Consider the following 27,754-nt stretch of genomic DNA (forward strand, 5'->3'; position numbering starts at 1 on the left):
GTCTTAGGAGAAAGACAACTTTGGCCCTTTGAGAAGTTTCCAGATTACAGTCTTAGCTTTTAGTTTCCAGTAACATACTTCCCTTGCTGGGTGGACCCCTCCTTTAAAGGTGTCCCACAACACAGCTAAGACAGCGTAGGACCCTTGACAGCTCTGGAGGCAGATGGGGGAACAATTTGGGGGGGGGTTAATTTCCGAGCCATAGCTGCTGGCAGTCCTGATTGTCTTAAAGTCTGCGTGGTAAGAAAGTGCTTGAGTCCCAAGGTCTAGAAAGGCTGGGCACTGTGTGTGGTGCAGAGGAGCCCCTCAGGAGAAACCTCTCAGCCACACTCCCAGGCTGGGTTTTTCTGGATTGCCTAGGCAGCCTCAGCACTCTGGGTGCTTCTCTCAGCCCAAGGCGTTCCTGGGCCCAGCCCCTCCCTGGGCTGCTCCCAGCACTCCAGTGACTTGACACTACCCTTTCTGCTGCTGCTCCTTTTACCTCCCAAAGCTCCCCTCCCCCGCCTGAATTGGGAATGAGGCTTTGTTCAGGGCTGGACTCAGCATTTCTCAAGAACCTACTGTGTGCATATCTAGAGTGCTTGTTCAAGTGAAGTCCTATGCAGGCTCTGTTACTACAAGATGCCCAAGACACAGCCCCTTCCGCACTTAACAGGGACCTCCCACCCCTCCTTGTGACCTCAGCCTGCTGTGCCCACCCACCCCGCTGACCCCGAGAGCGTGCTCGGGCTTGGAGAGGCAAGTCTGTGGGTGTGAGAGACGGAGCCACAGCATTCGGTGACTAGGGGGAAGCCAGGTAAGTGTCTACACTTGGTCCCATCGTGGCTTGGGGACGCGAGTGAGTCCAGCCGCGCCTGTCAGGTTGCCCGCCCCCTTCTCCCTCCCCCAGAGAGCTCTGATGTTCCCCGCGGTGGTGGAAGAGGGTGTGTGGGTGTCAAGGACTCACAGACCAGGATCTGCTGTCAGCTGGAAATGGATGAGGGTTCCACACTCTGCTTCTGAAGAGGGTGAATTAGGAGCTGGGGTTGGGGGCGGTAGGTGAAGGGCAGAAAGAGGAAAAAAAGATGCGGGTGAGGGGTTACCGAGCCAGGACCGACCTTGCTTGAAAGGAAAGGAGACGTGGCAGGCAGGGAAGTCGGAAAGATGAGGCAAGGGCGGGAGGGGCTTCTCAGCAGTCGGGGCCCTTTCGCGGGAGTCTGGGGCCCTTTCTGCAAGAAAGGGGGGTTGTTCTCGCTTGATTTTCGGCTGGTCTTCCCGAAGCTTTGCCCTAGGGGCAGCAGCCTCTGGCGAGGCTGGGGTGTTCCTCGCCTGCAGTTTTCTCCTGCCGGTGCTGGGAAGATGGATAAGGGGGAAAGGAGATGTAAAGGGGCGACGGTCAGGGCGGGGGCGAGATAAGATTTCTCCGGGGGAGGGGGGCAGCGGCTGGGGGATCGGGACTCCAGGGTCGGGTCACCATGGGATACGGGCTCAGGCTCTGGAGACGAAGAGAAAAATCCAAGAAGCCGGCAAAGAAAATCATCCCCCCACCACCACCCTTGGCACCGTACCCCTCCCCCAAGGCCCCACCACTCCCCGCACCGCCTCCCCCGGCCGCCTCGTGCTGCCCCCTGCGTTGGGACGACCGACCCACGGTTCTGATTGGTCGGAGACCGGGAGGGGGAGCCGAGGGCCGGATTGGCTGGCGGGGCCAGCGCAGGGCGGGGCGTCTGATTGGCGGAGCTGGCCGAGGGGCGCGCTGCTGATTGGCTGGGGACGAGGAAGCAGGAAGGAGGGCGGCGGAGGCTCCGCTCTCGGGGAGTTTGTGGGGGAACCGCGAGCGGCGTAGCGGATCCCGGAGCCCGGCCCCCGCCGCCCGCCCGTCCGGCTGCCTGCCCCGCCCGTCCGGCCCCAGCCGTCCGCCCGCCCCGGCCAGGCGCGCCCGCCCCCCCGACGGCCCCGCCCGGCCGCGGCCCCCGCTCCGCCCGCCCGGCCCCGGCCCCCAGGAGGAGGCGCTGACGCAGCAGCGTGGAGCCCGGGAATTGAGCGCCCCCGGGGGGTTCCAGCCGCCGGATTCCAGCCCGGCCGGGGCCTGCGGGCGCCCAGAGCCGCGCCGTCCGCGCCGCCCGTTCCGGTGAGCTAAGGGCTGCGGTCGAGGAGGGGGAAGGGGCGAGCGGGCGGGCGGGAGCGAGCGAGGTAGGCAGACGAGCAAAGAGGGAGAGGACCGGCCGCCCGTCAGCGCGCCCCACCGAGCGCGCCGTGTCGCCACCCCCCGCCAGCCCGGGAGGGGACGGACGGACGGACGACGCGAAGCAGGTGCGGCCGCCCGCCCCCTCGCGCCGCCTCCCTCCCTTGGGTCCGGCGCCACGGTCCCGCCATCGGGGAGCGCCGCGCGCCTCGAGGTGACAGCCCCCGGGGGCCGCCCGCCTTGCAGGCCGGGGGCGGGGTGGGTGGCGGCCGCAGGGTGGCAGCTTGGCCGGGCGGCGGCGGCGCGGGCGTCCCGGGCTGCGGAGGGCGGGAGGACGCCGGTCGTTTCCTTGCCGCCGCGGAGCCGGCTCGCCTCCGAGTGCGCGGGCGGCGAGGCCCCCGCCGCGCCCCCTCCCCCATCGCGGTCCCCGAGGCTAGGGGCCGCGGCCGGGGGCGGCGCCGCGGGATCACCCGCTCTAGGTGGGGGGCGCCCTCCCGCGCTGGGAGCTGACGGGTTATCGCTGGATGGGGAGCTGTAGATGGGGACTGTGCTGGGGCATGGGGCAGTGTAGACCGGACCCGATCGGGCTGGGAGGAAGGGAGGCGCCGAAGACGGAAGGGGACCGGTTCGAAAAGCGAGTGTGGGCCGAGGGAGGCCCGGCGGGGACCGTGCGGGGCGGCGGCCGAGTCCGAGGTGGGGCGGGGGAAATCGAAGTTGTCAGACCGCCTCTAAGTGACAGCGGGACCCCGTGCTCGCGGCCCGGCCTGGTCCTGTCTTGCCCGATCCGCCGCTGCTTCTCTAGGACTGGGGGCCGGGTCAGGTCGGGCCCGAGGGGCCGGCTCGGCTGTGAAGGCGGCGGACAAAGGCGGCGCCCGAGCGGGCGCAGGTGGTGGCGTCGGGGAGGGGAGCGGGTCCGAGGCACCCACCCCGAGGGGCGGGTGACCGGGCCGGACTCTGCCCCTGCGACTGCGGGGGCCGGGGCGCCCGCCGGGAGGAGCTGCGGCACTGGTTCACCGCTCCAGCCGCTGATCGCCTCACGGCTGTGGGAAGAGTGGGGTCGACTCGGCCAGGGCCGAGGGGCAGGGGTGGGGGTGTGCGCACGGTGCGTCCTGCCTGGTGGTGACAGGGTTCTGGACACACCAAGGCGACTCTCCCCGTGAGCCACTTTAGAGCCTGCCAGGAATGAGGGGTTTTCAGTAAGCAGAGTCTGCCTGCAGGCAAAGGTTTCACCCCACCTGGAACATCTAGTCTTCCATTGTCGACAGTTCTAAGAGTACAGAACACTAATTGGATTGGAACTAGGAGACACCCCCAAAATGTGCTTCAGCAATTCTTCCACAACTGCTTTCAGCACTTTTCCTTAGCCAAGAAGGTGCACACATAGGGAAATGAGAAGCTGAGTTTATAAATTCAGGCAGGAATTTAATGATTAAATAAAAAGGTTTCCAGGCTTTTTCCTTTGTGCCACCTGAGACTTTCCTCCCCACCTTCTTCACCTCCATGCCTTCCATAAAAAAGGAGAAAAGGCCTCAGAGGGACCACCTGTCTTGGAGGGACACCACTGTCCTTGGCCAGCTGGAGGACACTTAGGAACCACTGGCATAAGCTGTGAGTCCCTCCAACCCCAGCCACTAACTCTAAGCTGGATATGTTTGCCTATTTGTAAAAACTCACTCAGAATTCCCTGTGCCCCCTCATGTGGACACCACACCTAAAGGAAGAGTTGGAATCACAAAGACATGGGAACTCAGGCTGTTTAGAATGTGGATTTTTGCTGAGAATCTGGGTTCCAGTCCCATCTTGGGGAGGGCTGGTTAGGAGCTGCCCTCAGATGTGATTGGCTGTAACTCACCCCCTCATCCCCGGAAAGCTGGCTGTCTGCCATGCCAGAGGGGTAGAATGGGCGTGGAGTTTATTCAGGGCCACCCCCAACACCCCCCAGAAGGGTCTAGACCCCAGCCTGGGTGGAGTTGAAGCTTGTGGGAAAGGGAGATATTACCTCACAGTGGAGATGAAAGTTTGTTCTGAGTTTAATTGCATGTCTAAAATACAAAGAATGAAGAATCTCAAGGCCTTTGTGCCTTCTGTGGGGCTACACGGTTTCTTTGGTGACAGTCAGAAGGGGGTGACCTGGTCTAGCCACTGGAATATGAAAAGGAGTTGCCAAAATAACATTTCCCTCTTTGATAAGGGCATTCTTACCTGGCAGGAGACTCATGCCAGTCATATCTGGTGTTTAGGAGGGTCTGCTCTGGGGTGTTTGGTCAGTGATTAGGTTCTTTCTTTTTGATACCTCCTTTTCTTCCTTTCTATTGCCCTGCTGTCCCCGTGTCAGGCCTGTGGTGTTGTCACAGCCTCCATTTCCCTCCTGCTTCCTCTGGCCCTTCTAATGCGGTACACAGCTACCAGAACGTTCTTCCTAAAGCACCCTTCCCCATGTCACTCCCCTCCCCACGAACTTGCAGTGGCACCCCTTTACCTGCAATCTGACCCTAGACAGTGTCCCCTCAGGCTCTGCCCTGGCCATGCCATGCACATTTATCTCCCTGCATTATTGCTCCTGCCACTCCCTCCCTTCCTCTTCTCCCACTTGAGTCCCACTTGTCCTTAGTTTCGCTGTTGCTCAGGCCACTCCAGGCCAGCGTATTCGTCTGCCTCTGGATTTTCTAACATGGCATCTTCTTGAGTGGTTTTGTATGTTGGAAGTTTCTTAAGGACAGGGACAGTATGAGTGTTAAACCTTTGTGTGTGTGTGTGTGTGAGTGAGAGAATATTCCAATGTTCCTCGGATAGAGCTGTGCACGTTGTTATTGTTGAATGAATAAATGTTGTTAGCTGCTGAGTTGGGTGGGAACAGAGAGGAAACCTTCCCTTTAGCGTCTCCAGAAAAGCTCAGTATGAAGTCCTCGGGGGTTTCCAACCTTTTCTGTCACAGGTATAAAAAAGACAGGGCATGTTTGGGGTGCTCTAGCATGGGAAATTGAGCTGCTATTTCTGTTATTTATGCTGGTGAAGAATCTGTCCTGTGGACTGCTCACATGATACCATATAGACATGAACTGGAAAAGGGCTGTAATCGTGTTTTCCTCCTACCTCCCCAGACCGTTCTCTTTACCCAGCTTTGCTGCTCTTATGCAGTTTTCCTTGTTGTCCGTGCTAAATGAATCCATATGTTTTATCTCTTCTCAATCCGAGTGTAAATGAGGGAGAAAACACAATTCTGAGAACAGAAAAGAAAAATACTCCTGGGTCTGGCCCATGGATGGGACTTTTAGGGGTGGTTTTGGAAGAGGTATTTATGGGGGCATCACTGATGTGAGAGGCACAGTCAGCCCCACACTGGACCCATCAGAAAGGAAAGCTCCAATCCCAGCTCTCTCAGACTTGGGTTTTTGTTCACTATGAACCCTGGACCATGGGGGAAATGGAAAGAGGACTGGTGACCGGTTTAGGTAGACAGTGAAAAAATATATTCTGCATCTATCCCCTTTCCCCCAAACCTCCCTTTTGTGCCCCAGTTTGATGATTAATGGACCAGCATTTCCCTTCCAAGCGGGAAGGCCACCCCTCACAGTTGCCATGGCAATGCAGACCGCTCCCCCGTCAATTAAAAAAAAATCCCTACTACTTCTCTTCTCCTTCTACTGTAGCAGGAGAAAAGCTACCTCAGAATGCATCTCCTGGGCTCTCTTCTCAGCTGTTTAAGCTGTTTTTGCTGTGTGTTCTAGAACACGGTCCTTTCTTTTTCTGGGGATTGCCTGAGTTTCTTCACCTCAAGCAAATTGTGCCCCTCATGGAGCCAGCAGCCCCTCGAACACTTCTATTAAGGAAACAGAGAAAATTCCTGTTTATTTATTCATCCTCAGTGCACATTAAAAACCAGAAAGAGGGCTGCTCCATCTTTTCCTTTTGGGTTAAAAAAAATCCTGTCTACACCTTCTCTGGTGTTTGGAAGTATAAGATGGGGAGCGTTTGACATCAATAAAGGAAGTTTCAGCAAACCTGGAAGGAATTCAGCCTCCTAGCATACATACTTCAAAATGGAGTTTTGTGGGGATTTTCAAAATTATTTTCATTCCTCCCCACTTCTCTGTCCCAGCATCCAGGAGGACTTGTGTGTTTTCATTTTATCTGTTCTTATTCCTCTTGGCCTTGCTCCAGCAACATCTGGCCTCAGCGCCCTGTCGCAAGGTGAGTCATTAAGGAGGAAAAAAAAAAAAACTTAAGGAAAAAAGGTCTCTGGGGTTGAGAAGTAGTCTCTGTTGAACTAAGGCTGCCAGCCGAAGCTGCCGAGTTTATGGAGCATTATACGAACAGCCCCAACATTAAAGGGCCTTCTTTTTATGAATGGGTTGTGAAGAATGTAAATAAAGCAGCATCTCTCAATGGGGAAGCATTTTACATAAGCAGTACTACCCCAGCCCAAGTATTTATGGGAATTTGCTAGCACAGTCTGGCAAGGCTCACTTCCTTTGTGAACTTGCCATTGTGCTGGGACTTGGGAGGGACAAGGAGAGTGTGCTTCAGTGCTTAGGGCAGCCCCAGTGCCCCCGCTCTACAGGTTTCCCCAGCCTTGACTTGATGGCCAGCTCATGGCTTGGAAGTGCCTGTTAGCCCTGCAAAGATGGGAAGGACTGTGTAGTCGACAGCTCCTGGTGATTAGAAGCACAGGCACCTGAAGCCTGCAGTCCCAAGATTCTGCAGCTCCCGACCCCTCAGGCTGCCTGGACCTCCCCAGGACGGGACAGGGAGGTCCTGGATGATGAAATCCTGCCTGGTTTTATGGGCGGCACCTAACTGGTGTAAAATGGACTGGTTTGAATTTCAGCTTCTTTATGTTTCCCCTGCCCACCTCCTGGTACTGCCACTAATGAGCAGTAAAATGGCTAAAGGGGAGGAGGAGGAAGAGTAGCAGCAGCAAGGCTACAGGCAGCCTGACAAGCGCCCTCCATTCCACTGAGTCACCAGCCCAGCCAATGAGGATGTTGGAGTCCTACCCTAGATGACTTGTTCTAAAAGCTGGGGACCAGAGTACGGTGGGTTTAGGGTGCAGATCCCAGGGCTCAGTCATGCCTAGGACTTTGTGTTGTGTCCAGGGTCGGGGGTGGGGAGGACAGGGGAATCATCAGATTCTATTTTTCCCAGTGGGAAACACCTGCAAGGATCGTTGTTCACCTGACTCAGTGTCTGGCTTACAAAAAAAGAAAAATAGCATTGTGTTTGAGATCTTCTGCACGCCCAGTCCACCAGGGGAAAAATGGGTTTGTCTCTCAGTCTCGCTGATTTGAATTGGGAACTTATTTCCGAGCACCCTGACCAAGTTACCTAAATAGAAAAACGACAATGAATTCTTAGTTAACAGTATCAATGCCAGGCAGGAACTTGGATCTCAATATTTTTCTTGCATCAGTTCCTTTTCCACTGGGGTTTGGAGAAGAGAGGTGCTTTGACCCCCTCTCCTTGGGTAAGGAGATGGGACCTGTCTTTCTGCCTTTCTCATGACCCCATCCATCTCACCAGGAGTGGTGCTGACTGCTCCTACTTTCATTCTGTCTGCAATGCCCTTTTGGGATTCCTAGCCTCCATCGATACAGCTTTTTCAGTTTCTTGCCTGTAGAGGAGAGGGGTAGCCCACACTTACCACCCTTCTCCTACCTGTACGAAATGTTTGGGGATAATTCAGTTTGTTAATTACATTCTTATGTGACCAGGTAGTTTAGAAGTGAATTTACTGGTTTTTAGAAGACCTCTGTAGAAATCATGGGAAAGGTGTTATTAGGGTGCCACCTGATGCCGGGAGATCCTGACAAGTATGCCAGAAGAAAGGATGGCATCCACGTTTCCATCATAGTCAGAACCAGCAGGGTCCTCCTTAGGGTGAAGGTGTCTCCTACTTTGTTCCTGGAGGGGATTATACAGTTTGGACAGAATGTAGAAAAGAATTCTAAAAGTGATTGACTGTAAGATGCTCTTCAGAGAAAATTGAAAGGATTCGGATTTATTTGGCCCAAAGAGCGGTAGCCAAAGGGCAGTTAATATGTCTGTGGATATTAAGGTGACTGTTAGAGTGTGATGACCGATTTTCAGTCTTCATTGTAGTCTGGGCTGGAGGAAGGGGATTTCACCTGAGGCAAGAGATGTGGACAGATATGTGGGGGGAGTTTACCCTTTTCTGAATTTACTGTGAGGTCAGGACAACGTATCTTTAAAGCCACCACCCTTTTCTAGGATATAAAATGTGTTTGTTTCAAAAGTGCAGAAACAATTTTTAAAATTATGTTCCCTGGCCAGCCCACAGATGCCATTTAATTGGAGTGCATCTTCAATTCCTTTGTGGTGAAAAATCAGGAAAGACTAAAATGTGTTGTAATGCCAATAATTCAGACAACACAGAAAAATAAAATTGAATGTGCAGGTTATCAGGCTGGCATGCAGTACTGCCATTGTAGCTCACTGCACCCTCAAACTCATGGGCTCAGGCAAATGTGTAAGTTACCTCACATGTTAGTTCATCTGTGACCCAGCTGCTGTCCTGTGAGGCCCTAGATAGAGGCAGCATGTTGCAGTGCGGGAAGGGTGGGCTTTGGGATGGATGCTGGATGCCTGCCTCTGCCCTCACTCCCAGCAGGATTGTGGCAACTTTTAACTCTGTGTACCTGTTTCTCCTCCTTAGGATGAGATGGTAAAAACTACCTTCTGGGGCTGTTGTGAGGATAAAAAAGGTAGTGAATGTGGTATGCTTAGGGGGCTGCTGGATGCATGGTGAGTGTGTGACAAACATTGGCCATTCTGTTCTAATAGAAGCCTCTTCGTCAAATCGGAAATTCTCTACCCTACACCCTTAGGGGGTTTGGGGCTGATATTGCTAACTCGGGTTCGTTGCTGCCAATTGCACCTTAATATCTGCGGCATGCTTTATCTTGATACAAGCGTGCCCATTACTACACTCGCTTGCTTAATGGCTTGGGGATAACAGGTAGAATATTTTCCTGAGATAGCTGGGTAGTTTGGGAGAGAAAAGAAAGAGGATGGTAATGGAGGAGGGTTGTGCTATATAAATACAAGAGTTTTCCTAAAGTAACTGCATTGAACTGTGGGTTAGATTGAAGAGGCACAGTGGACTCCTGGGGATGAGGGAGGGGAGAGTTTGGGGGTCAGAGGGCTCTTATCCTGGGCTCCAAGTGGTGCCATTGGTCTAGAAATGTTATATGGCGTGGGGCAGATGGGCAGCCACATCTTTGTTTATTCAACAAGCTCTTAAGTCTTATGGGTGGGAGATGCACTCCTCTCCTCATGGAGCTTGCATCCTGTTGGCAGTGGCACTAGACACTTACTTACATGAGAGAAATTTGAGTGGGGTGTCCACAACTCTGGTAGGGTCTGCCTCGTGATTCTGCTCCTGCTAGTGGAGTGTTGGGGAGACCTGGTCTTGGGTCTTGTTCCTCATGGCTGGCTCATTCAGGAGGTTAGTGCTCTGTTGGGGAGGCTGGGGGCACAGCTCCATCTTGGCCTGGCTGGTCCCTTTCTTCTGAAAAGCAAGCCATCTTAGGAATCTAAGTTGTTGGTTCCTGGAGTGTCCTGGTGGTTGAACCAACACACATCCTTTGCCATTCTTGGGCAGGTGCTTGGAGCAGGTGAGTTGCTGGCATGTTTTTTTTGAAGAATGGTGCATCAGTAGCATGAAGATTCCCCCTGATTCTGCTGAGGGCCTGTTGCTGAGCTTCGGGGTACCCTGTCCTCTGTTTATTACTGTTTTATTTCACCCATGTTATTAACTGCTCGAAGCAAATGGGTCCTGGCCCAACCTGGGCAATGTGGCATATGTGTGGGAGGGTCTGAGGGAGCCTTAGCCCAGAACTCTGGTTCCCCCAGCCTGGAGTAATCTGACATGGAGCCGAGAGGGGTGAGTGTGGGAAAAGTTGCCTTTGTCTCCTGCTTTTTAAGACTTCAGCTTTTGTCTGTACCCCTTCTGGCATCCAAACATTTATGAAACAAATTTCTCAGAGTGCTGCCCACTCCCTACTGGGCTTTCATTCCCAAGGTACACCTAGCATGAAGTAGGCCCTCAGTGAGTATTTGAATGAAGGCTTGGCTTAGATGTGCCTTCTGAGAAGCTGCCTTGTAGGGGATCTCTCAGCCAAACTCTGAGCATCCTAGTATCCATCCTAACCCCTGTCACACTGTCTTGTCCTGTCTTCCTACCAGCCTGTGCTCCAGTTTCTTACTCTTTTGCATTTTTTCCCCAGTACTTAACCTGGTACATGTAGGGGAAAGGGAAAAAGAATGAGCTTGTGCTGGGTGTGGTGGCGTGTACCTGCAGTCCCAGCTACTAAGGAGGCCAAGGTGGGAGGATCACTTGACCTCAGGAGTTTGAGGGTGTAGTGTGCTATAATTGTGCCACTGCACTCCAGCCTGGGCAACAAAGTGAGACTGTGTCTTTAAATACAAGTTTTTTTAAAAAAAAATGAGCTTGTATTGAGCACCTACTGTATTCCAGGCACTCTGCCAGGTATTTCACACACATTTTTATTAAACTGATCCTCACAACAACTTTGCTGTGGAGACAAGGAAACCGAGGCTCAGAGTTCAAGCAGTTGACAGAGCCCACTTAGGATTAGCAGTGGCATGAAGTGGCTTCCAGCCCTGCATGGGTCTCACCTCTGCTGTGTGGGGCCATGGCAGGGGGCCAGCAAATGTTGGCTGAATGGGCAAAGGTCAGAAGAGGCGCTGCGTGCCTGAGAATGAGCAGCAGGTTCTCTGGCTTAGCCGGGCCAGCACCTGTGGATGCACGTCTGCCTCATGCACACGGGAGCTGTGCTCCGGGAAGCAGCTAGGGGAAGGCAGATCCCTGAAGTAGGGACATGTACCTTTAAAGAAAGCCTCTAAGGACTAGTTTTGTATTGCACGTGATTACCTTCTAATTTGTCAGGTTAGAGTTTCTTAAAGCAGAACACTGGTATGACTTAAAATACCATGCTCTCTGCCCACCGTCCTTGCTCAGGGATCTGTGTGTTTCATCGCAACTTTTAGATCCAAAGGGTGTAGTCTTGTCTCTCACCCTCAGCTTCTATCTGTAGGAAGGGCCTTGCCTCAAGTCTGGGGTGTTGGCAGTCTCTAACTATGGAAGATTCTACCAACTCTACTGTTACTATATGCCTGTGCTTAGTTGCATTTTTAATATAAAATGGAGGAGGCCACTTTATAGTCTAAGTTAAAACTCCCCTCCCTCCCAACTGGGATTTAAGTTCCTTTATAGTTACAGTATATGGGATGTCTGACTGGAAGTAAGCAGAGGCTCTGGACCCTGGGGTGCTGTCCTGGGCCTGTATGTCTGGATTCTCTTGCTGGGATGGCCAGTGGACGGGAGGAGCCATAGGTGGGACCTGGCTGCAGGGCTGGGCTGGCTGATGCACCAAGCCCTGCCTGCTGGGGCTGAGTGTGAACCTTTCCTGCACAATTCCTCCTGCCTCTCTGGTCTTCCAGGAACCCCCAGTGTGCAGTATGAGGAACAGGTGATCTGATAGGCCATAGGTAAGATCAGTGCCTCCGGGGGGCTCTCCTGGCTCCTTAGATGGCCACCGGACCTGAGGGCAGTCTAAAAACAAGCCTGTGTCCAGATGAGTTAGGCCAGTTCCCCTAGGTTGTGCACCATGCTTTCTGCCCAGGTGTTTTAGGCTCCCAGCCTAGTTGCAGGATGAATTGAGTGCCCATAGCAAGTGAGGCTGACTGGGCTCCAAGAAGGTGGGGTTGCCTCTCTTCAGGGTAGTACCAGGGTTGGAGCTTCCTGCTGCAGAGCTGAGGCTTCTGCTCTGTGTGGCTGCCTGCACTGAAGCCTCAGTCTGATGGCGGGAACAGGCAGAATACACACCCTCTGTCCCCATCCCTGGGGTCTAGCTCTGGCCTTAGAACCTGAGCAGCTCTCCGTTCACCTTAGAGTTGAGTGCTTCTTGTAGCACAGAGCTGTTGTTCAGGATCTGTTGGCATAGACTTCCTGCCCCTGCCTTCTTGCTCTGTTGTAAACTGAGCCCCCCACAATTCACCCCTCAATTGGTGCTGCAAGGGAAAAGAAGCATTGTCATTTTTGTCATCTTTTCTTGCGGTGGACACTTTGGTGTTTTCAGTGGAATAGCAGCAGAGTAGGGGTTCGGGCACAGGCTGGATTTTCAGATTTGTCTCTGCAGCGGCAGGGAATCGCCTGGCCAAGGCTGAGCTCCTCTGTCCCTTCTGGGGGAAGGGAGGGACCTTGGCCTGCCGGGTTCCTGCACTCTGCTAGGCTCCTGCACAGTGACAGCACCTCACTCACCACCACTCTTAAGTACGGTTCCTTTGCTATGTCCATTTTAGATGAGGAATCTGAAGTTTAGGGAAGTTAAACAGGTTGCTCATGAGGGGCAGAGCTGGCATTTAAATCCAGGTCTCCCTGACTCAAAGCTTGAGTTCTTTCTACTTTACCAGCTCTTCAAGAGATTCAGTAAGATACCAGCCATGTCTTTACCTGGCTTTACCAGAAGGATTGCCGCAGCTACACCTCTGTGTCTCTCTGTAAAGTAACGTCAACTGCATTTAAATGAAAGGGAGTCTGCCTTTGTGCTCTTGCCACTTTTCTCCTCTGATAAAAGATTCAGGAAACTCAGTGCTCATGAGAAGCCTTACTCCTGTCCTGGGTGGGAGAGGTTATTCCAAGAGAATGCAAAGGAGGACAGTGCTTAGTTCAGTTCCAGTTGTGTGGCGTCAGCTGCAGTTAGGGAGCGGTGGTTTGGGGCAGCACCCCTCCCGGCCCTCACCCAGGTGACCACTGGTCTCTCCTTATCTGAGACCCCCCCCCCCCGAATACTTCCCTCCCAATAAAAATGGATCAGAATGTCTGAAAAGCAAAATCTAAAGTGCAGTTGGTAAGAGAAGATTCAGGAAGGGCACTGGGGCAGGGTCCTGCGACCCGAAACCCTGAGGATGGTGATGCGGAGTGCAGCCCAGAGCAGGGTCAGTGAGGGCAGAGCGGTGGTAGGGCTGAGGCCTTCTTCCTGCCCCAGGGCAGCCTCTGCTTGTGGGAGTGGTCTGGGCTGCCACCTGCCTTTGCAGCCCCCCACGCCCCTGTTTTCCCCTCAGTGGTGCCAGCAACCTGTGCTCCTCCGGGCCTCTGGCCCTGCCTTGCTCCAGCCTGCAGCCAGGCACACAGCACCTCAGGTGTGCTTTGCTCGCCTGGTACTGCTGCTACTCGAGGGCAAGAGACAGGGCATCTCTCCTTTCTGCCTCCATGGAGATGACTTCTCCCAGCCCTGGGCAGGCTCAGGCAGCAATGAGGCCCAGACCCCATCATGACACTTCATCGGGGCCTGATCTCCCCCTCGATTTTGAGACCCTGATGCGCCTGAGGAAGAGATGGCCTGCTTGCTGTTTTCAGAGTACACTTGTGAGGATTTTGGATTCAGCCTGTGGTTCTCTGGTCTTTGGCTTAGGGGTCTGTCAGCCAGCCACTATCCTTCAAGGCAGCTGTGTTGCTGGGGACAGTCAGACTGGTTTTCTTTAGTGAGAGCTTGCTTTACACAATCTAGGTGAGAGGTAATATGTCCCCCCGGGGTGGGGGGGGTCCCTCTTAGGAACCTTCTCCCAAGGAGGCCTGGACTACCTGTGTCTGGGAGGACAGGGCTTCCTGGAGAGGAGGGGTAGTGCTGAGCAAACCCAGTGCATGTTGTCCCCTGGCAGTGGTGGAAAGTTTCTGGGTAAGTTAGGACATAAGTGGGAGGGACAGCAGGAGGATTGGCAGGGCTAGAAGGGGAGCCAATCCTGCTCTTCTGGGATCTTCTTTTCCCAACCAACCCAGCTGGGCCACCCCCTGCGGGTTGGAGGGGCTCTGGCAGGCTGGGAGCCCCTCCACCCAGCCCCACCCGAGGGAAAAGCTGCAGCCAGCTCCTCACTCTGGCTTTAAAGCGTGACTCACACATGCTGTCCCCGGATTGCAGTGTGGAGACCCCAGCCCCTCCTCGGGATTCCAAGTGGTTGAGTGACTTCGCAGCCGCCTGAGGCACCACAGGAAAGCTAAGAGTTGTTTTGCAATGTGCTTTTGATGGCCTTGGGTGTTTTTAGCGGGTGACGGGATTTGGCAGATTCAACGGAGGTTAGCAGGAGGCTTTTAAGCTTGATTTGGAAATGTGACTCGCACCCTGTGATTCAGAGGCTTCCCAGGATCTGTGCCCACCCCTCTGGAGGCAGTGGGTGTCCCTAAGGGACTGGAAAGCTGAATGGGAGGTTGAAGAGTGAAATAGTCTACAGGGAACAAACTCTCAGGTTCTGGGGACAGGCTCCTGAATGTGGAAGGTGTCTCTTCAAGGCATTGACTCTCCTTCCTACCTCTCCCTGCTTAAGACCTTTGTGTGCTGAGAGGGTGACTCTGAATGGGGCAGGTGTCCCAGGATCCAGGGACCATCTGCCCGTGCAGCCAGCCTCCCAGCAAGCTGTGGGGGAGTGGTCATCCCTTGCTATGAAAGATTCTAGTAGCCAGGCCTGAAAGCACCTCCCTGTACTCTCTCTTTCCTATCCACCCCCTCTTGCTCTGTACTTGGTGTCCTTGTCCTCAAAGGCCACAAGCCCAGGTGATCTCAGCCTTGGCCCCCGGCCATTTGTAGGCCCAGCCCCTCTGGTAACTTGGGGCCTGTCGAGGGGCTTCAGCCCCTGCTCAGCTGCATGGTCTGTCCACTCATCCTCATCTCCAGGCCCTTTGGGAGTGGGGGAGGGCTGGGCCTGGGCTTTCCTAGGAAATACAGATGTGCCTCTGCTGCTTCTCTGCTTGCGCCTCCACCCCCAGCACAGGGGGAGTCCTGGGTTTGAGCAAAGGGCCTGTGGGTTAGAAGCAATGGGATGCTTCTGAGAGTAAAAGGAGGCATTGGCAGTAAGCATGCTGAGCAGACAGGGACGGGTGGTCACCCTGATTAGAAGCAGGAACAGTCTTATGGAGCCTAGCAGATGCCTGGGATTTTTTAGGAGCTCTCCGTCTGTGCTTCAGGAATGAATGGATTTGCCTTCTGTGACTCTGTCTTGCCTGGGGCCCAGTCTCTGGGCAGTGGCAGGTCCCCACACGTGGCCAGAGCAAAGCCTGACACACTGCCTCTCCTTTCCAGTTTTCCAAGCCCTGTCTCAGGGCTGAGGGTTGCTCACACTACCCTCCGCCTGGTTTTCTGAGCACTCCTTCTCTACTAATGCAGCATGTCTCTGGAGAGAGCGTGCCCAGTGATCGCAGGGACTGGCCCAAAGGCCACAGGAGCTAGCTGGGAAGGACCCTGGGAGCCCTCAGGCTTGGGAGTTTCAGGGTTAAATCCTGGCCCAGCAGGGACTGCTTCCAGTTCCTCCATGGAGTGAGTGTGAATAACAATAGCAGTAGGGAAATTAAGCTGAAAAGCCTGGGCCTGCTGGGTAGGGAGGGGTCACAGGGGTGCCTGGTGAGGGGCAGAGCCTTGTCTGGCACCTTACTTGGCAGCTCCTGTGCTTTGGATTGAGGAGTAGGTAGGAAACAGCTCAGTGGTCTCTGAGTCTCAGTAGTCTCGGCCTCCCCCACCCCTCTCAGTTCTTCGTTGCCCTGGCCTTGCCAGCTTCCAGTGCATGGCCAGCTCTGGCCTCTTGCACTCAGAACTGGGGTCCAGGCTGCCCCAGGTGGATGTTGGGGGGCTTTTGCCAAGCAAAGTAAAGTTAGGGGGATGATGCTTGGTCATGGGTGTTTTCTGTCAGAAGCTCCGGGGTTCCTGAGGCTCTCCCCACCTTCCCTCTACCCTGCCCTCTGCTTGGCATCTTGCCTACCAAGAGGGAGAGAGAACTAAGGAACAGAGCAGCCCATTTGTCACCTGTGTTAATTTTTCTCTTTGATACTTTATTTTCCCAACTCTGTGTGGCTGACAGGAGTTTAAGTCTATATTGCGTGGTCCAGTGTGCAGTCCCTATGTTTCCTGCACCCCCAGGAGTATGCTGACCCCAGCCTTCCTGACACCTTTTCCCCAGGTACTGGCACTCTTTGGGCTGCCCTTCCTGGCATTTGAACCAAAGTGGGCCTGGCTCCTAGGGCTGCCTGAGATCTCCCTGTCTACGAGCTCCTCAAAGCAAGACCCTTCATAGGGACAGGGCTTTTCCAGCAAGACCCAGGTCATGGCTGTCCTGCTTTGTGTGCCAGGCAGGGAGTCCTGAGGCTGCATTTTGCCTCTTTCACGGCCCAGCAGGCAGGTTCCTCATCTCAGTTCCTCGACATCCATCTCCTTATCCTCTTGTGGCCAATCTTGGAAGCCCAATGTTGGGGGAGGAGGTTGGTGATACTTTGGTAATGCTTTGAAGGAATAGATGGGCTCCTACCACCCACTCCCTGATCCTGGCTCAGCGTCTTCAGAGACTCCCCCTGTCCTATGATGAGTACCTAGTAGGATATAGAGCTTTGCCACCAGCTCCTGTCCCCTGACCTTGGCATCTGCATTGTCTCAGAGCTCTCCAGGGGTTTGGTTTGGAGAGACCATAGGTTCAAAGGAGAGAGAAGGAACTGGTCCTTGCACAGATGGTGGTAGCCCGATTCCACTGGCCCATCACATTCTGGAAGGGGGGTCCTGGGAAAATCCATATTGGAGATGGGGTAGGGATAGGCCAGAGTTCCTGCAGGTGGGGCTGGGTGGGCTGCAGTGGGGGAGAAAGCAGGCAGGGAGGGCTCCTCTCATTACCTGTCTTCTGCCCTGCAGGTTGGAAGTACTCCATGACACACACTCGGAGGAAGTCCCTTCCCATGCTGAGTTCAGGCCCCACTGGCCGACGAGAGCCCCTGCAGATGGAAGACAGCAACATGGAGCAAGGGGCTGAGGGTGTGGAGCCAGGCATGCCTGAGAGCCCGGGGCACCTTGCAGGGCGCCGCAAGAACTACCCACTGCGGAAGCGCCCATTGGTTCCTGAGAAGCCCAAGGCCTGCAAAGTGCTGCTGACCCGCCTAGAGAATGTGGCCGGTCCCCAGAGTGCAGATGAGGCTGATGAGCTGCCCCCTGACCTGCCTAAGCCCCCCAGCCCAACCCCATCCAGCGAGGACCCTGGCCTCGCTCAGCCCCGCAAGCGACGCCTGGCTTCCCTCAATGCGGAGGCTGTCAACAACCTGCTGCTGGAGCGGGAGGACACCAGCAGCCTGGCAGGCGCCCGCCGCAGTCGAGGGGGCGACCCCCACCGCAGCCGGGACCGTGACCGGGCCGCTGGGCGCTGGTCTAACTCCAAGAAGCGGCCCCGGCTGGCGGACCTCGGAGGAGGAAGTCGGGACCTATCCCCAGAGGCAGCACCGGATGAAGGTGCCCGCCGAGATGGACACCCAGCTCCCAAGAGACTGGCTAGCCTGAATGCAGCCGCCTTTCTGAAGCTGAGCCAGGAGCGGGAGCTACCCCTGCGACCGCCTCGTGCCCAGGCAGAAGCAGATGGGCGCTCCACTGAGCCCCTGGCACCCAAGGCCCTGAGGCCAAAGTGGGCCAAAGTGAATAGCAAGAACTATCTCAAAGCCCGGCAGGGGACTGGCTCTGGGGAGGCTGCAGGGCCACCTGACTGGCAAGGGCACCCTGATGAGCCATTGCCATCTGCCACACCTCGTGGGTCATCCAGCCAGCCACCTTACCAACCCCTGAGCAAGGCCCTGGAGAGCCCCTTGCGGCTGCGCCCCCACCTGCCCCTACTGATGGGTGGGCAAGCGGCCCTGAAGCCAGAGCCTGGGCGCCCAGGCGAGGAGTCACCTGCCCCCAAGCAGGAACTGCATCAGCCTTCTTTCCCCACACCTCAGCTGTCCCCCCTGCCGATGCCTGGCAACCCTGCCGACTACAGTGGGCTGTGTGTTAGGCCTGAACTCCCTGCAGGCAACTTTTACCTGTACTGCGGCCAAGATGGGCTGCAGTGTGGGGGCTACTCCCCCTGCCCCGTGCTCCCGGAGGGCAAGCTGTCCCCAATAGCTGCACCTAACGAGGGGCTCCTCCTGGCCCCGAGCTCAGTGCCCTCAGGCACCCCTTTTCAGCACCCTCCCTGGGGCTCCTCTCGCTACTGCTCTAGCGAGGACACTGGAGTGAATGGCTACAGCATCTGTGGAGTGTTGCCCCTGTCCCTCACCCATGTTGGAACTACCTGTGGTGGCTGCCCCTACAAAATGCCTTTTGCAGCAGGTAAGCCTTCCTGGGGGTGGGATATCCTGAGAAGTGTCTGAGATGTGGCATGCTGGGAGGGTGGGTGGTGGTTCTGGGCAGGAGCCCCTCTGAGGGTCTAGCTGCTACCTGGGAGGTAGGGGGCTTTGAGAAGGTAGAACTCCCCTAATCTGCCCCAAGCCCAGGAGCATTCCCAGGAAGGGGGCTCCATATTTTGTTCTTAACAGGGCTTTGCCCAGGCTGTTAGGGAGATTTCTTGGCCTGGCATGTAGATAGCATTGTGGCGGTGGAGGGTACAGGAGGGCCTCCCCTCCCTCCTCATCCAGATACCCATTCATTCTTAGACTCTTAGTAGCAAGTTAGGTATTGAAATTAGGGCTTTTACCAAGTTGTTCTCATAATCCTTCTGCCCTCCTCGAGGAAAGCTAGAATTCCTCACTTTCCAGAAGCCCATTACCATCTCCATGCAGGCAGAGTTCAGCATTCATGGGAAGGGTGATAGGTACCAGGCTCAGGAGGCAAGCAGTAGGGTAGCTTTGCCCTGGCTCTACACGCCTTGAAAGAGAAGAGGTACCCAGACTTAGCATCACCTTGCTAGGTGTGGGCATACCCTGAAAACAGACAGGCCGAGTTCCCTGGCATGGATGGGATGGTGTCAGGGCCCACAGCCTTGGTGTCTGCCTTCCTAGCAAGACTCAGACACTTAAGAAGCTCTTGCTCCAGCTAATAGGACAGCCCCAGAGTCGTTTCTCTTCCCTTAGACTGGTAGAGATATTTTCAACTGCCTCTCCAGGACACCTCCCCAGCTCCTGGGTGGAAATGAGATGACCAGAGTGACCCTGGCCAGCAATTCTGCCCTGTTGCTGGGGAGGTGAGGGCTGGGCCTCCCCAGAGCTCTCCACTCCCCCACCTGTCTTATAGGGGTCTATAAAACAACTTCATAGACCAGTTGGCTCTGGACAGACTGGTTGTTTCAGGTTCCAGCGTGAGTTAGAGCTCTAAGAAAATGAGAAACGGCTTTTTCTTGGGCTTTTCTTTCTCCTTTATACCACTCCTCATGTCCAGACCCTATCCTCTTTGCCCTGATAATAAGGACACCAGTAAACACCATGTGCCAGAGACTGTTCTAAGTGCTTTACATATGGGAGGCTGCTTGACATGTAATTGTGCACAGACTCTAGAGCCAGACAGCCTGGAGTGAAATGTTCTTCCCCGCTTCCTCAGCCACACGACTGCGGGACAAGTCAGTAACTGCTCTGTCTCAGCTTCCTTAACTGTAAAATGGCGGTAGTGGTACCTACCTCATAGAGTTGTTGTAAGGATGAAATGAGTTATGTTCATAAGAAAATCAGCCAGTTTTGAACATGTGTGGTATTTGTAACTACTATTTATATTGCACTGAAGGGCAAAGTGACTTGCCTGAGGTCACACAGCTAGTAAGTGGCAGGTCCCAGGCTGTCTGACTCCAGAAACCCTACTCCTAAGCACTGTGAAAGCCTTAGAGAAGTTTGCATCAGAGCTAAAGATGTTTCCACTACCTCTCGTTCTTGAAGGCTAGAAGGGGAGGTAGAAATGTCTGCTGGCCAATCTCCAAGATTAGGAGCTGCCCCACTCCTTGGATAATCACTCTGACAAACTACCACGAAGCCTCTGATCCCACCTGCCACCTCAGTGGCCTTGGAGTGCACACTTAGAATTAAGACAGGAGCAGGCTCTGAAAGCAGGTGGTTGAGAAGGTTACTGCTTGTACTGTCCTGACCCACACTCTCCTTTCCTAGAAGGCTGCAGGTCCCTAGGCCAGCTGGAATTTCCTCTCCCAGAAGCTGGACACCCTGCCTCACCCGCCCACCCCCTCTTGGGATGCCCTGTACCCAGCGTGCCACCTGCAGCAGAGCCTGTCCCCCATCTTCAGACACCCACCTCAGAGCCTCAAACAGTAGCCCGCGCATGCCCTCAGAGCGCTAAGCCTCCCAGCGGGTCCAAGTCAGGCCTGCGCACGGGCTCCGGCTGCAGGCACACTGCAAGGAGCAAGGCTGCCCGCAGGCCCAGCCACCCCAAGCAGCCACGTGTCCAGCGCCCACGCCCTCGCCGCCGCCGCCGTCGCCGCACTAATGGCTGGGTGCCTGTTGGGGCTGCCTGTGAGAAGGCCGTGTATGTCTTGGTGAGTGCCAGCTCTTAGCTGTTAGGGAGAGAGAGGGTGGCAGTGGAGACACGGGACCTGCAGTGAGGGTGGGTCTCAGGAGCCCCTGGCTCTCTAGCTACTCTGAGAGGTGACAAGGCTCCAGTTCACTTGTGCCCCAGGAGCCAGTCATGTTGGCCCAGGCTGCTCCCCAGCCCCTACTGATCCTACCAGATGCCTGGGGAGAGCAGGGGACACACAGTCACAGCTGGTGGCTGCCATCTGAGTGTCTTCCCATTTCTTGCCTGCTCACTGTCCTTCCATCCTGGATCATGAAGTGAAGGACTTTCAGGAAGGTTTTTGGATAAGTTTGTATGGGGGAAGTTGGGATGCACAGAGAAAATGAGTGATACGGAGACTGTCTGGGACGATGAAAAGAGTGTCAGCTAAAACTGATCGAGCACCTCTTAGATGCCAGAACTGAGCTAAGCACTTTGCATGCATCATCCCCTTTAATCTTCACCCTGCCCTAGCCTCTGTGGTATGTCGTGTTCCTATAATTATCCCCATTTTACAGATGAGGAAGCGAGGTTTAGCCGTAGATTAAATAACTTGCCCAAGGCTATGCCACTTATGATGGTGGTTTAAGGGTTCAGACCCAGACTGTCCCATTAGGAACCTTGAGCACTTACCCAGTGCTGGGGGCTTGGAGTGGGAGGGTCAGCTGTGGGGTGTGATGGTCAGAGCTCAGCCTCAGAAGTTTCAGGCCACTTTCCCACCGCTGTTCTCATCTCCCATCCTTTCTCCCATGGGAATTCCCCGCCCCATCCTGTCCCTGAAAGCCAGGCTCAGGGAGAAGAGTCCAGCATGCAGACATGCTTAGTGGTTTGACTGCCCTGAGGAGGTCATAGAAATGATGTCGTTCCCTCCCTCCCTCCATCCTCACTCTTGAGTATGGCTCTGCGAGCCTGTTTGTATCATTGGTTTCTTGCCTAGGATGAGCCGGAACCAGCCATCCGAAAGAGCTACCAGGCGGTAGAGCGGCATGGAGAGACAATCCGAGTCCGGGACACTGTCCTCCTCAAGTCAGGCCCGAGAAAGACATCCACACCTTATGTGGCCAAGATCTCTGCCCTCTGGGAGAACCCTGAGTCAGGTACCCCTCCTTCTGACTTGGGGACCCACAGGGCAGCTGCCTTCGGCAGGACTATAGGCCCCAGAAAAGTCCCTGCCTGGAGTTTGACCTGGCACGAGTTTCCCCACGTTCCTGGCACAGAGCATGCTTCCACTCAGCTGGGGTCTTTCTGCTGCCGAGGGCTGCGGACAAGCTTGTGGCTTGGGTTGAATCAGCTCATTAACTTTTCCAGCTAGCAGGGCCTGGGCACCTGTCCTCCCACCTCACCTGTCAGTGCCTTCTCCCCCTTCTCCCTCCATGCCTAACAGCATTCCAGGCCACCGAATGCTTGGCCTAGGGCAGGGGACGTGGGTGGATGGGGCCTGCAGGATTGGCCCAGGCATTCAGGTTGGATGAGCCTCCAGGGCAGGCGTCCAGCCTGTCTGCCTGTCTGAGTAATTTGGATTGCCAGCTCAAACCATGACCACTTCTGTTGTCCCCTCAGGAGAGCTGATGATGAGCCTCCTATGGTATTACAGACCTGAGCACCTCCAGGGAGGTCGCAGTCCCAGCATGCACGAGGTGAGCTGCCTTGAAGAAAGGGCGGGGTGGCAGAGGGAGAGGTGGTGGTATGGGGAGGGCAGCCATGGGCAGTCAAGTCCCTGGGTTTGCCACCTTGGACTCCAGAGAACTTAGGGAAAGGCCTGGGGTTTAGCCTTTTTTTCTGACATTGCCCCAGTTTATGTTTCAAAGGGAATAATAAGCTTTGTCTTAAAAGGGGAACAAAAAGGGAGCCCTTGAGGGCAGGGGGTACCAAAATGGGAGAAGTAGGAGAGGTGAGGTTGAGCTGCACATGTGGCAGCTTTTGGGGGGTGTCTGCATGATGAGAGGGGGAGAAAAGACTTCTCACACCCTAGGCTCAACACTAAGCCATGTGCTGAGAGAGGTAGCTGCCGTCTGGTTTGGTCCGGGCTCACCTTTTATTTCGTTTCCCCTTGCAGAGACTTTTCATCTAACTGGGAAGATAGGGACCAATTCCCCTCTCCTCCCCTGGGCAGGGGTAGGGGCTCAGGTCAGTGACCGTCAGGGGCTGAGCAGGTACCTGGCTGCTCCTGAGGACAGGACCTAGGAGATATTTAGGGGGAATGCCTGGGAACGGTAGGTGAGGTGTCTATACTTAGGCTGAATTTCCAGGGAAGCTCCCTGGCTTTCTGGAGTCACTAGCTGGAGTTATCTCAGGTCAGCAGTCCCAGCAGAGGGGTTAATGTCTGCCTTGCTCCAGGAGTTAGGTGCTTTCCAGCCTTGGTAACCAAACTCCACTGCCTCCCCTTGAGCCTTTGCAGAATGAAGTCTTTGCATCGCGGCATCAGGACCAGAACAGTGTGGCCTGCATTGAGGAGAAGTGCTATGTGCTGACCTTTGCTGAGTACTGCAGGTGCGTGTGCCCTGCACCCTCTGGCTGGCCTTTCACCTCAGTTGCCCAGGGCTGTTTGGGGGCTGCCTGGGATTCCCTGAGGGGACCTCATTCTGCTCTGGGCCTGATCTCACTCACTGGGCTTAATCTCCCAGAACTCTCTTCCTTATGGCCTGCCTCCACCATCTGATTTTTTTAGAAGAAAGAAGAAAAATTGTTGCCCCACTGTGGTAGAATGGTTGGAGCAGAATTGGGGGGTGACAGTACTGCTCTTGGAGAAAATCTGGGAGAATTGGCAGGTGATTGGAGGGAGGCCTTGGCGGGGGTGTTCCTCAGTGACAGAGAAGATGGACTGGCAATTGGCAGAGCGGGCATAGCCCTCAGTGACAGTGACGGGGCGGAGGTAGCACCACCTCTTGGAGGGCGGGGGGTGCATCCCAGCTCTCTGGGTAGGATGGGGAAGGAATTGGTCTTCCTGCAAAGGTGACTGGGGTAAAGACAACCAATGGTATGTCACTGCAGATTCTGTGCCATGGCCAAGCGCCGAGGTGAGGGCCTCCCCAGCCGGAAGACAGCACTGGTGCCCCCCTCTGCAGACTACTCCACCCCGCCACACCGCACAGTGCCCGAGGACACGGACCCTGAGCTGGTGTTCCTTTGCCGCCATGTGTATGACTTCCGCCATGGCCGCATCCTCAAGAATCCCCAGTAGCCGCCTCACACCCACACTGGGGCTCCCCACAGGCAGGTGGGGCTTGGGGGTAGGGGGCACTGCTTGAAGCACAGCACTTGGTTAAGGGGCCACAGGAGCCTGTGGTTGCTGGCCTGTGGTTCTCTTGGGCGGGGGGGAAGGTCAGGGGCCCCTACGGGTTCTGGGCCCTATGGGAGGGAAGGGGAGGCCAGTGTATAAGAAAAGCATCAGAGAGCCCTTAGCTTGGCCCAGGGTACCTGTCTGTGGTCCCCTGGGTGGAGACTCAAAGAAGCAGTCTTCCCCACGGCTGGGCCAAGCCTGAGGGACGTGGGGCCCTAGGAGGGGAGGGGGTAAAAGGAGGAGCAAGATCCTTCAGGAACCAGGCCCAACAGGCCCTCTGGAGCCTCCCCTGAGCCCTCTAAGGGGGCATGGGAGCCAGCTTTACCTCACCCACTGTGACCCGCTGCTTCCCCTCAGCCTGGGACCAGGCTGTCCCAGATTCTAGCACAGCTCTGAGCTTGTTCCCTTGAGGCACAGAGAGCCAGAGTCTGGCTTCCAATGCATAGACTTCCTCTTCCTGGACTCGAGGCCTTTCTCTGGCTTTCCTCCTTTGCCCCTGCAGTAGCCACTGGTGCTGGGACAAGTTGACCCGGCCCTGACAGTTACAGGTGTGGCCCACTCATGGGAGTAAGTCTCCTATCCACCTCCCGGAGAGGGCCACCCAGCAGGCCTGGCTTCCCAGAAAGTAAACTGATCAACGTGGGGTTTGTCACATCTGGGAGGGCAGATGGGTGCTGGGAGAGGGTGGGGGGCAGGGGACAAGGAAAATTGCTACCTGATTTGTTGAAGATTTTTCCTCTTGCCTTACTCTTGGAGGTTCCAGGAAACCTCTTGCAGAACTTCACACATGACTCTTCAAGCCACACCCACCTGAAATCAAACCAAAGGAGTGCTGTGGCTCCCCTTGCCCTGCCACCCCTTACCTAGTCTTTTGTAGATTGCACTAATTTACATCCCAGTGGAGAATCAACACTGTATCAGTCCACAGACCTGCTGAGCTGCAGCCACTCACTCTAGGAGCTAAGGACCTGCATTTTCAGTTTGTTCTGTTGCCCAGAGGCCCTGTTCTCACCTCATGCTGCTCCCCAGAGTAGATTAAGAGGCTCTGCCCCCGTTGTCCTTGCCTGGACTAGGCCCTGGACTTGGGACTCTTTGTGAGGGGGCTGGAGCAGCCTGGTTATTTCCTATTTGTACCAAAGAGGAGCATGGTGGGGAGAGGGAGTGGAGTGCATTGTGGCTTGAGCCTGGCGCTGGGAACCTGCTAGCTGGGCACTTCCACAAGGGCCTACCCCTAGGGGCAGGAGCCAAAAAGGGCAGCAGTGGGTCCTCCCTTAGGGAGGAGGGGCAGACACAGACCCAGCAGGCTGAGGAGGTGGCACTGGAGGAGGACAGTCAGGCAGGGGCTGCAGAGGGAGGTGGACTTGAATCCTGACCCCACCCCCACCCCCGCAACCCACATGCCCTGTCCTGTCCCTTGGAAGATGACTTGCTCCTGATTGGTCAGTAGGCTTGGGTGCAGCCTGGAGGCTTCAGAGGTGAATTTGTGCTTGGGAAGCCCGGTCCCAAACCTGAAGGGAAGGGACTTGGGTCTTCTTGTATTGAATAAGCTGTTTGGGGAAGGTGTCTGTGTGGGAGGACAGGGCGGTCATTAAGAGAGGTTGGCAGAGTGGCAGCAGGGGCTCTGGAGAGCCAGCCTTGGAGAGCCTGCTCATTCCCAGGGTGCTGGGCCCTTGCTGCCAAGGAGCCCAGCCTCACCCAGCAGGAAAGGAGATCAAGGCCCCTCCTCCCAGGAGGTAGGGGCTGCCGCCCAGAATTTAAATGCTTTTGAAATCTCTTAGATGTGGAAATATTTTTTCGAACCTGAAAATGCAGCTGGTAGAATTTCAATGGAAGCATAATCCATGTAAAATATATTTTAGTTGATATTTTGTAAAATGCACTTTTTGTGTGTGTCGATCTTGGTTTCCCAGATCTGTATTTCAGTGTTTACAAGGGAGGGAGGACCTTTCCTTGCCTCCCTTTTGACAGAGATAGAAGTACTTCTTTAAGAAAAAAATAAATTTGAGAAATTGTATTGATTTAGAAAAGGATCATTTCCTGTGTGTCCTGTCATCTTTTGGTGTGTGGGTGTGGAAGGACTCACTATTCTTATTTCCTGGGTCCCTCATAGGCCTTGCAGCACCTGTGCTCACTGAGGCCAGTGAGCAAAGAGGGTAGGAAAGTAGGGGGAGAGGAGAGTGAGAAGAATCAACAGGGGAAGGAGGAACTTGGAGTGGGCTTCTTTTTTTTTTTTTTTTTTTTTTTTTGAGACAGTCTCACTTTGTTGCCCAGGCTAGAATGAGTGCCATGGCATCAGCCTAGCTCACAGCAACCTCAGACTCCTCAGCTTAAAGCGATCCTACTGCCTCAGCCTCCCGAGTAGCTGGGACTACAGGTATGCGCCACCATGCCCGGCTAATTTTTTCTATATAGATTTTTAGTTAGCCATATAATTTCTTTCTATTTTTAGTAGAGACGAGGTCTCGCTCTTGTTCAGGCTGGTCTCGAACTCCTGACCTTGAGCAATCCACCCGCCTTGGCCTCCCAGAGTGCTAGGATTACAGGCGTGAGCCACCGTGCCCGGCCGGCTGGAGTTGGCTTCTTGACGTGGTGGTGGCCACAGGTGCCTGTTTAGGTCTGTAAAATCCTCGGGTTGCCAGCCCTTACCTGGTCAGTGACCTGGGGACTGCAAGTGAAGATAACTACCTCATCACCTTGGGGAACTGGGCAGCAGAACCTGTCCTAGGGCCTTAGTGTCTTGCAGCTGGCACTCCTTGCTTGCTGAGGGAACGAAGGCCATGTCATAGGCTAAGAGTTTGTGACCTGCTGGATCCCTGCTCCAGCCCAGTCCCAGCCCAAAAGCCTCAGTGTTGACCATGTTCAAGGTGGGGTGGCTCCAAGTCCGTGTGGGTTCCTGGGAGGCAGAGCATGGCCACCAAACCAAACCCTCTTCAGCATTTTGTTACGGACATCCAGTCGTGGGAGCAGGTGCATTTCCACAGAGGTTATTAGTGGCACAGACACCACCATGGACTTGCTGTAGCACTGCCTTCACTGTCCACAGCAGTCCCTTGAGATGGGTGATAGCCTATCCTCATTGTACAGACAGGAAACTGATACGGAGATAAGTACACTGGCCAAGGACTCCCCCAGAGTAAGACTGCCTCACCCTGACTGCTAACATGGAAAACTGCCCTCTTACAGAAATGAGCACATGTGGCCAAATTATCAAAAACCTTTATAAAGGCCTTTTTCCCTCTCCTAGTTTAAAAGACACGCTTATTGGAGGAAAAAAAATGATCTCAGTAGAAAATCTTACTATCAGAAAGTGCTACTGGAAGCAAGGAGCAGTGTGGTCAAGGCTAAACCTTTACAGACTTCTAACAGCGAGTGGGCATGTGGTGGCCTGAGGGTGCACCCCAGCATTCAGACTGGGATATGGGGAGCTGGAAGACCATAGGCTTCCCTCATTCGTCCTGCGTGCTCTCATGTTGCTGGGATTGGGGGGCATCCATGAAACCTCTGGTGCTGTCTTGTCCCTCAGAACCCCCTCGTCCTGAATTCATCTGATCAGTGGTAGCTCCTTTTTCCCACTGGCATCTTCTGTTCCTTTTCCATCATCCTTTAGTACAGCCAGCCCTGGCATCAGCTGCTTCCTCCCATCCGTTCCGCAATGTGCTCCATTAATCTCAGAAGGATCGTGGTTAGGAATTTAGGTTTTAGAGTCAGAACGACTGTAGTGAGGCTCAGCTTCCCTGAGCCTCTTTGTTACTTCAGCTGTAAGAGGGGAATGCTTTGCTAAGGGAGATAATGAGTACAAAACACTTAGCAGGCGCCAGCCCCAGTATGCTTGGGCTCTACTCATTCATCTACTTTGCTTCAGAGTCTTGCTGGCCCCCCACACCGCACAGCGAAGTCTGGGTACTTAGCTAGGCTCCCAGTTTAGATAGGCAAAGGCTGGCTACTGATGTCCAAAGCACTGGGCGGGGGGACGGGGGGAGTTAGGCTGGTACTGTTGAGCACACATTG

General features: G+C 54.8%; 1 protein-coding gene across 6 annotated transcripts; it reads left to right on the plus strand.

Moving 5' to 3' along the window:
• The first annotated feature begins 1,795 nt into the window (after positions 1-1,795).
• On the plus strand, positions 1,796-25,776 carry BAHD1 (bromo adjacent homology domain containing 1). 6 transcript variants are annotated; one of them, XM_045533836.1, is made up of 8 exons: positions 1,978-2,110; positions 16,870-18,309; positions 20,067-20,449; positions 21,404-21,563; positions 22,027-22,103; positions 22,856-22,956; positions 23,135-23,234; positions 23,458-23,573. In XM_045533836.1, the coding sequence occupies exons 2-8, from the start codon at positions 16,884-16,886 to the stop codon at positions 23,485-23,487; spliced, it is 2,277 nt and encodes a 758-aa protein (XP_045389792.1). In that variant the 5' UTR covers positions 1,978-2,110; positions 16,870-16,883; the 3' UTR covers positions 23,488-23,573. The 6 variants fall into 6 exon arrangements, with proteins under 6 accessions (XP_045389395.1, XP_045389792.1, XP_045389644.1 ...); XM_045533439.1 differs by lacking the exon at positions 23,135-23,234 and having other exon boundaries at positions 1,796-2,110; positions 23,458-25,776; XM_045533688.1 differs by lacking the exon at positions 23,135-23,234 and having other exon boundaries at positions 22,865-22,956; positions 23,458-25,776.
• Positions 25,777-27,754: the final 1,978 nt, after the last annotated feature.

The sequence above is a fragment of the Lemur catta genome, chromosome 1 (genome assembly GCF_020740605.2).
Source record: "Lemur catta isolate mLemCat1 chromosome 1, mLemCat1.pri, whole genome shotgun sequence".
NCBI lineage: Eukaryota > Metazoa > Chordata > Mammalia > Primates > Lemuridae > Lemur > Lemur catta.

Coding starts and splice junctions, on each gene's coding strand:
- BAHD1 (XM_045533439.1), top strand. CDS start 16,884: ATGACACACACTCGGAGGAAGTCCCTTCCCATGCTGAGTTCAGGCCCC. Junction 22,104..22,855: donor GCAGTCCCAGCATGCACGAG/GTGAGCTGCCTT, acceptor CCTCCCCTTGAG/CCTTTGCAGAATGAAGTCTT. Junction 22,957..23,457: donor ACCTTTGCTGAGTACTGCAG/GTGCGTGTGCCC, acceptor ATGTCACTGCAG/ATTCTGTGCCATGGCCAAGC.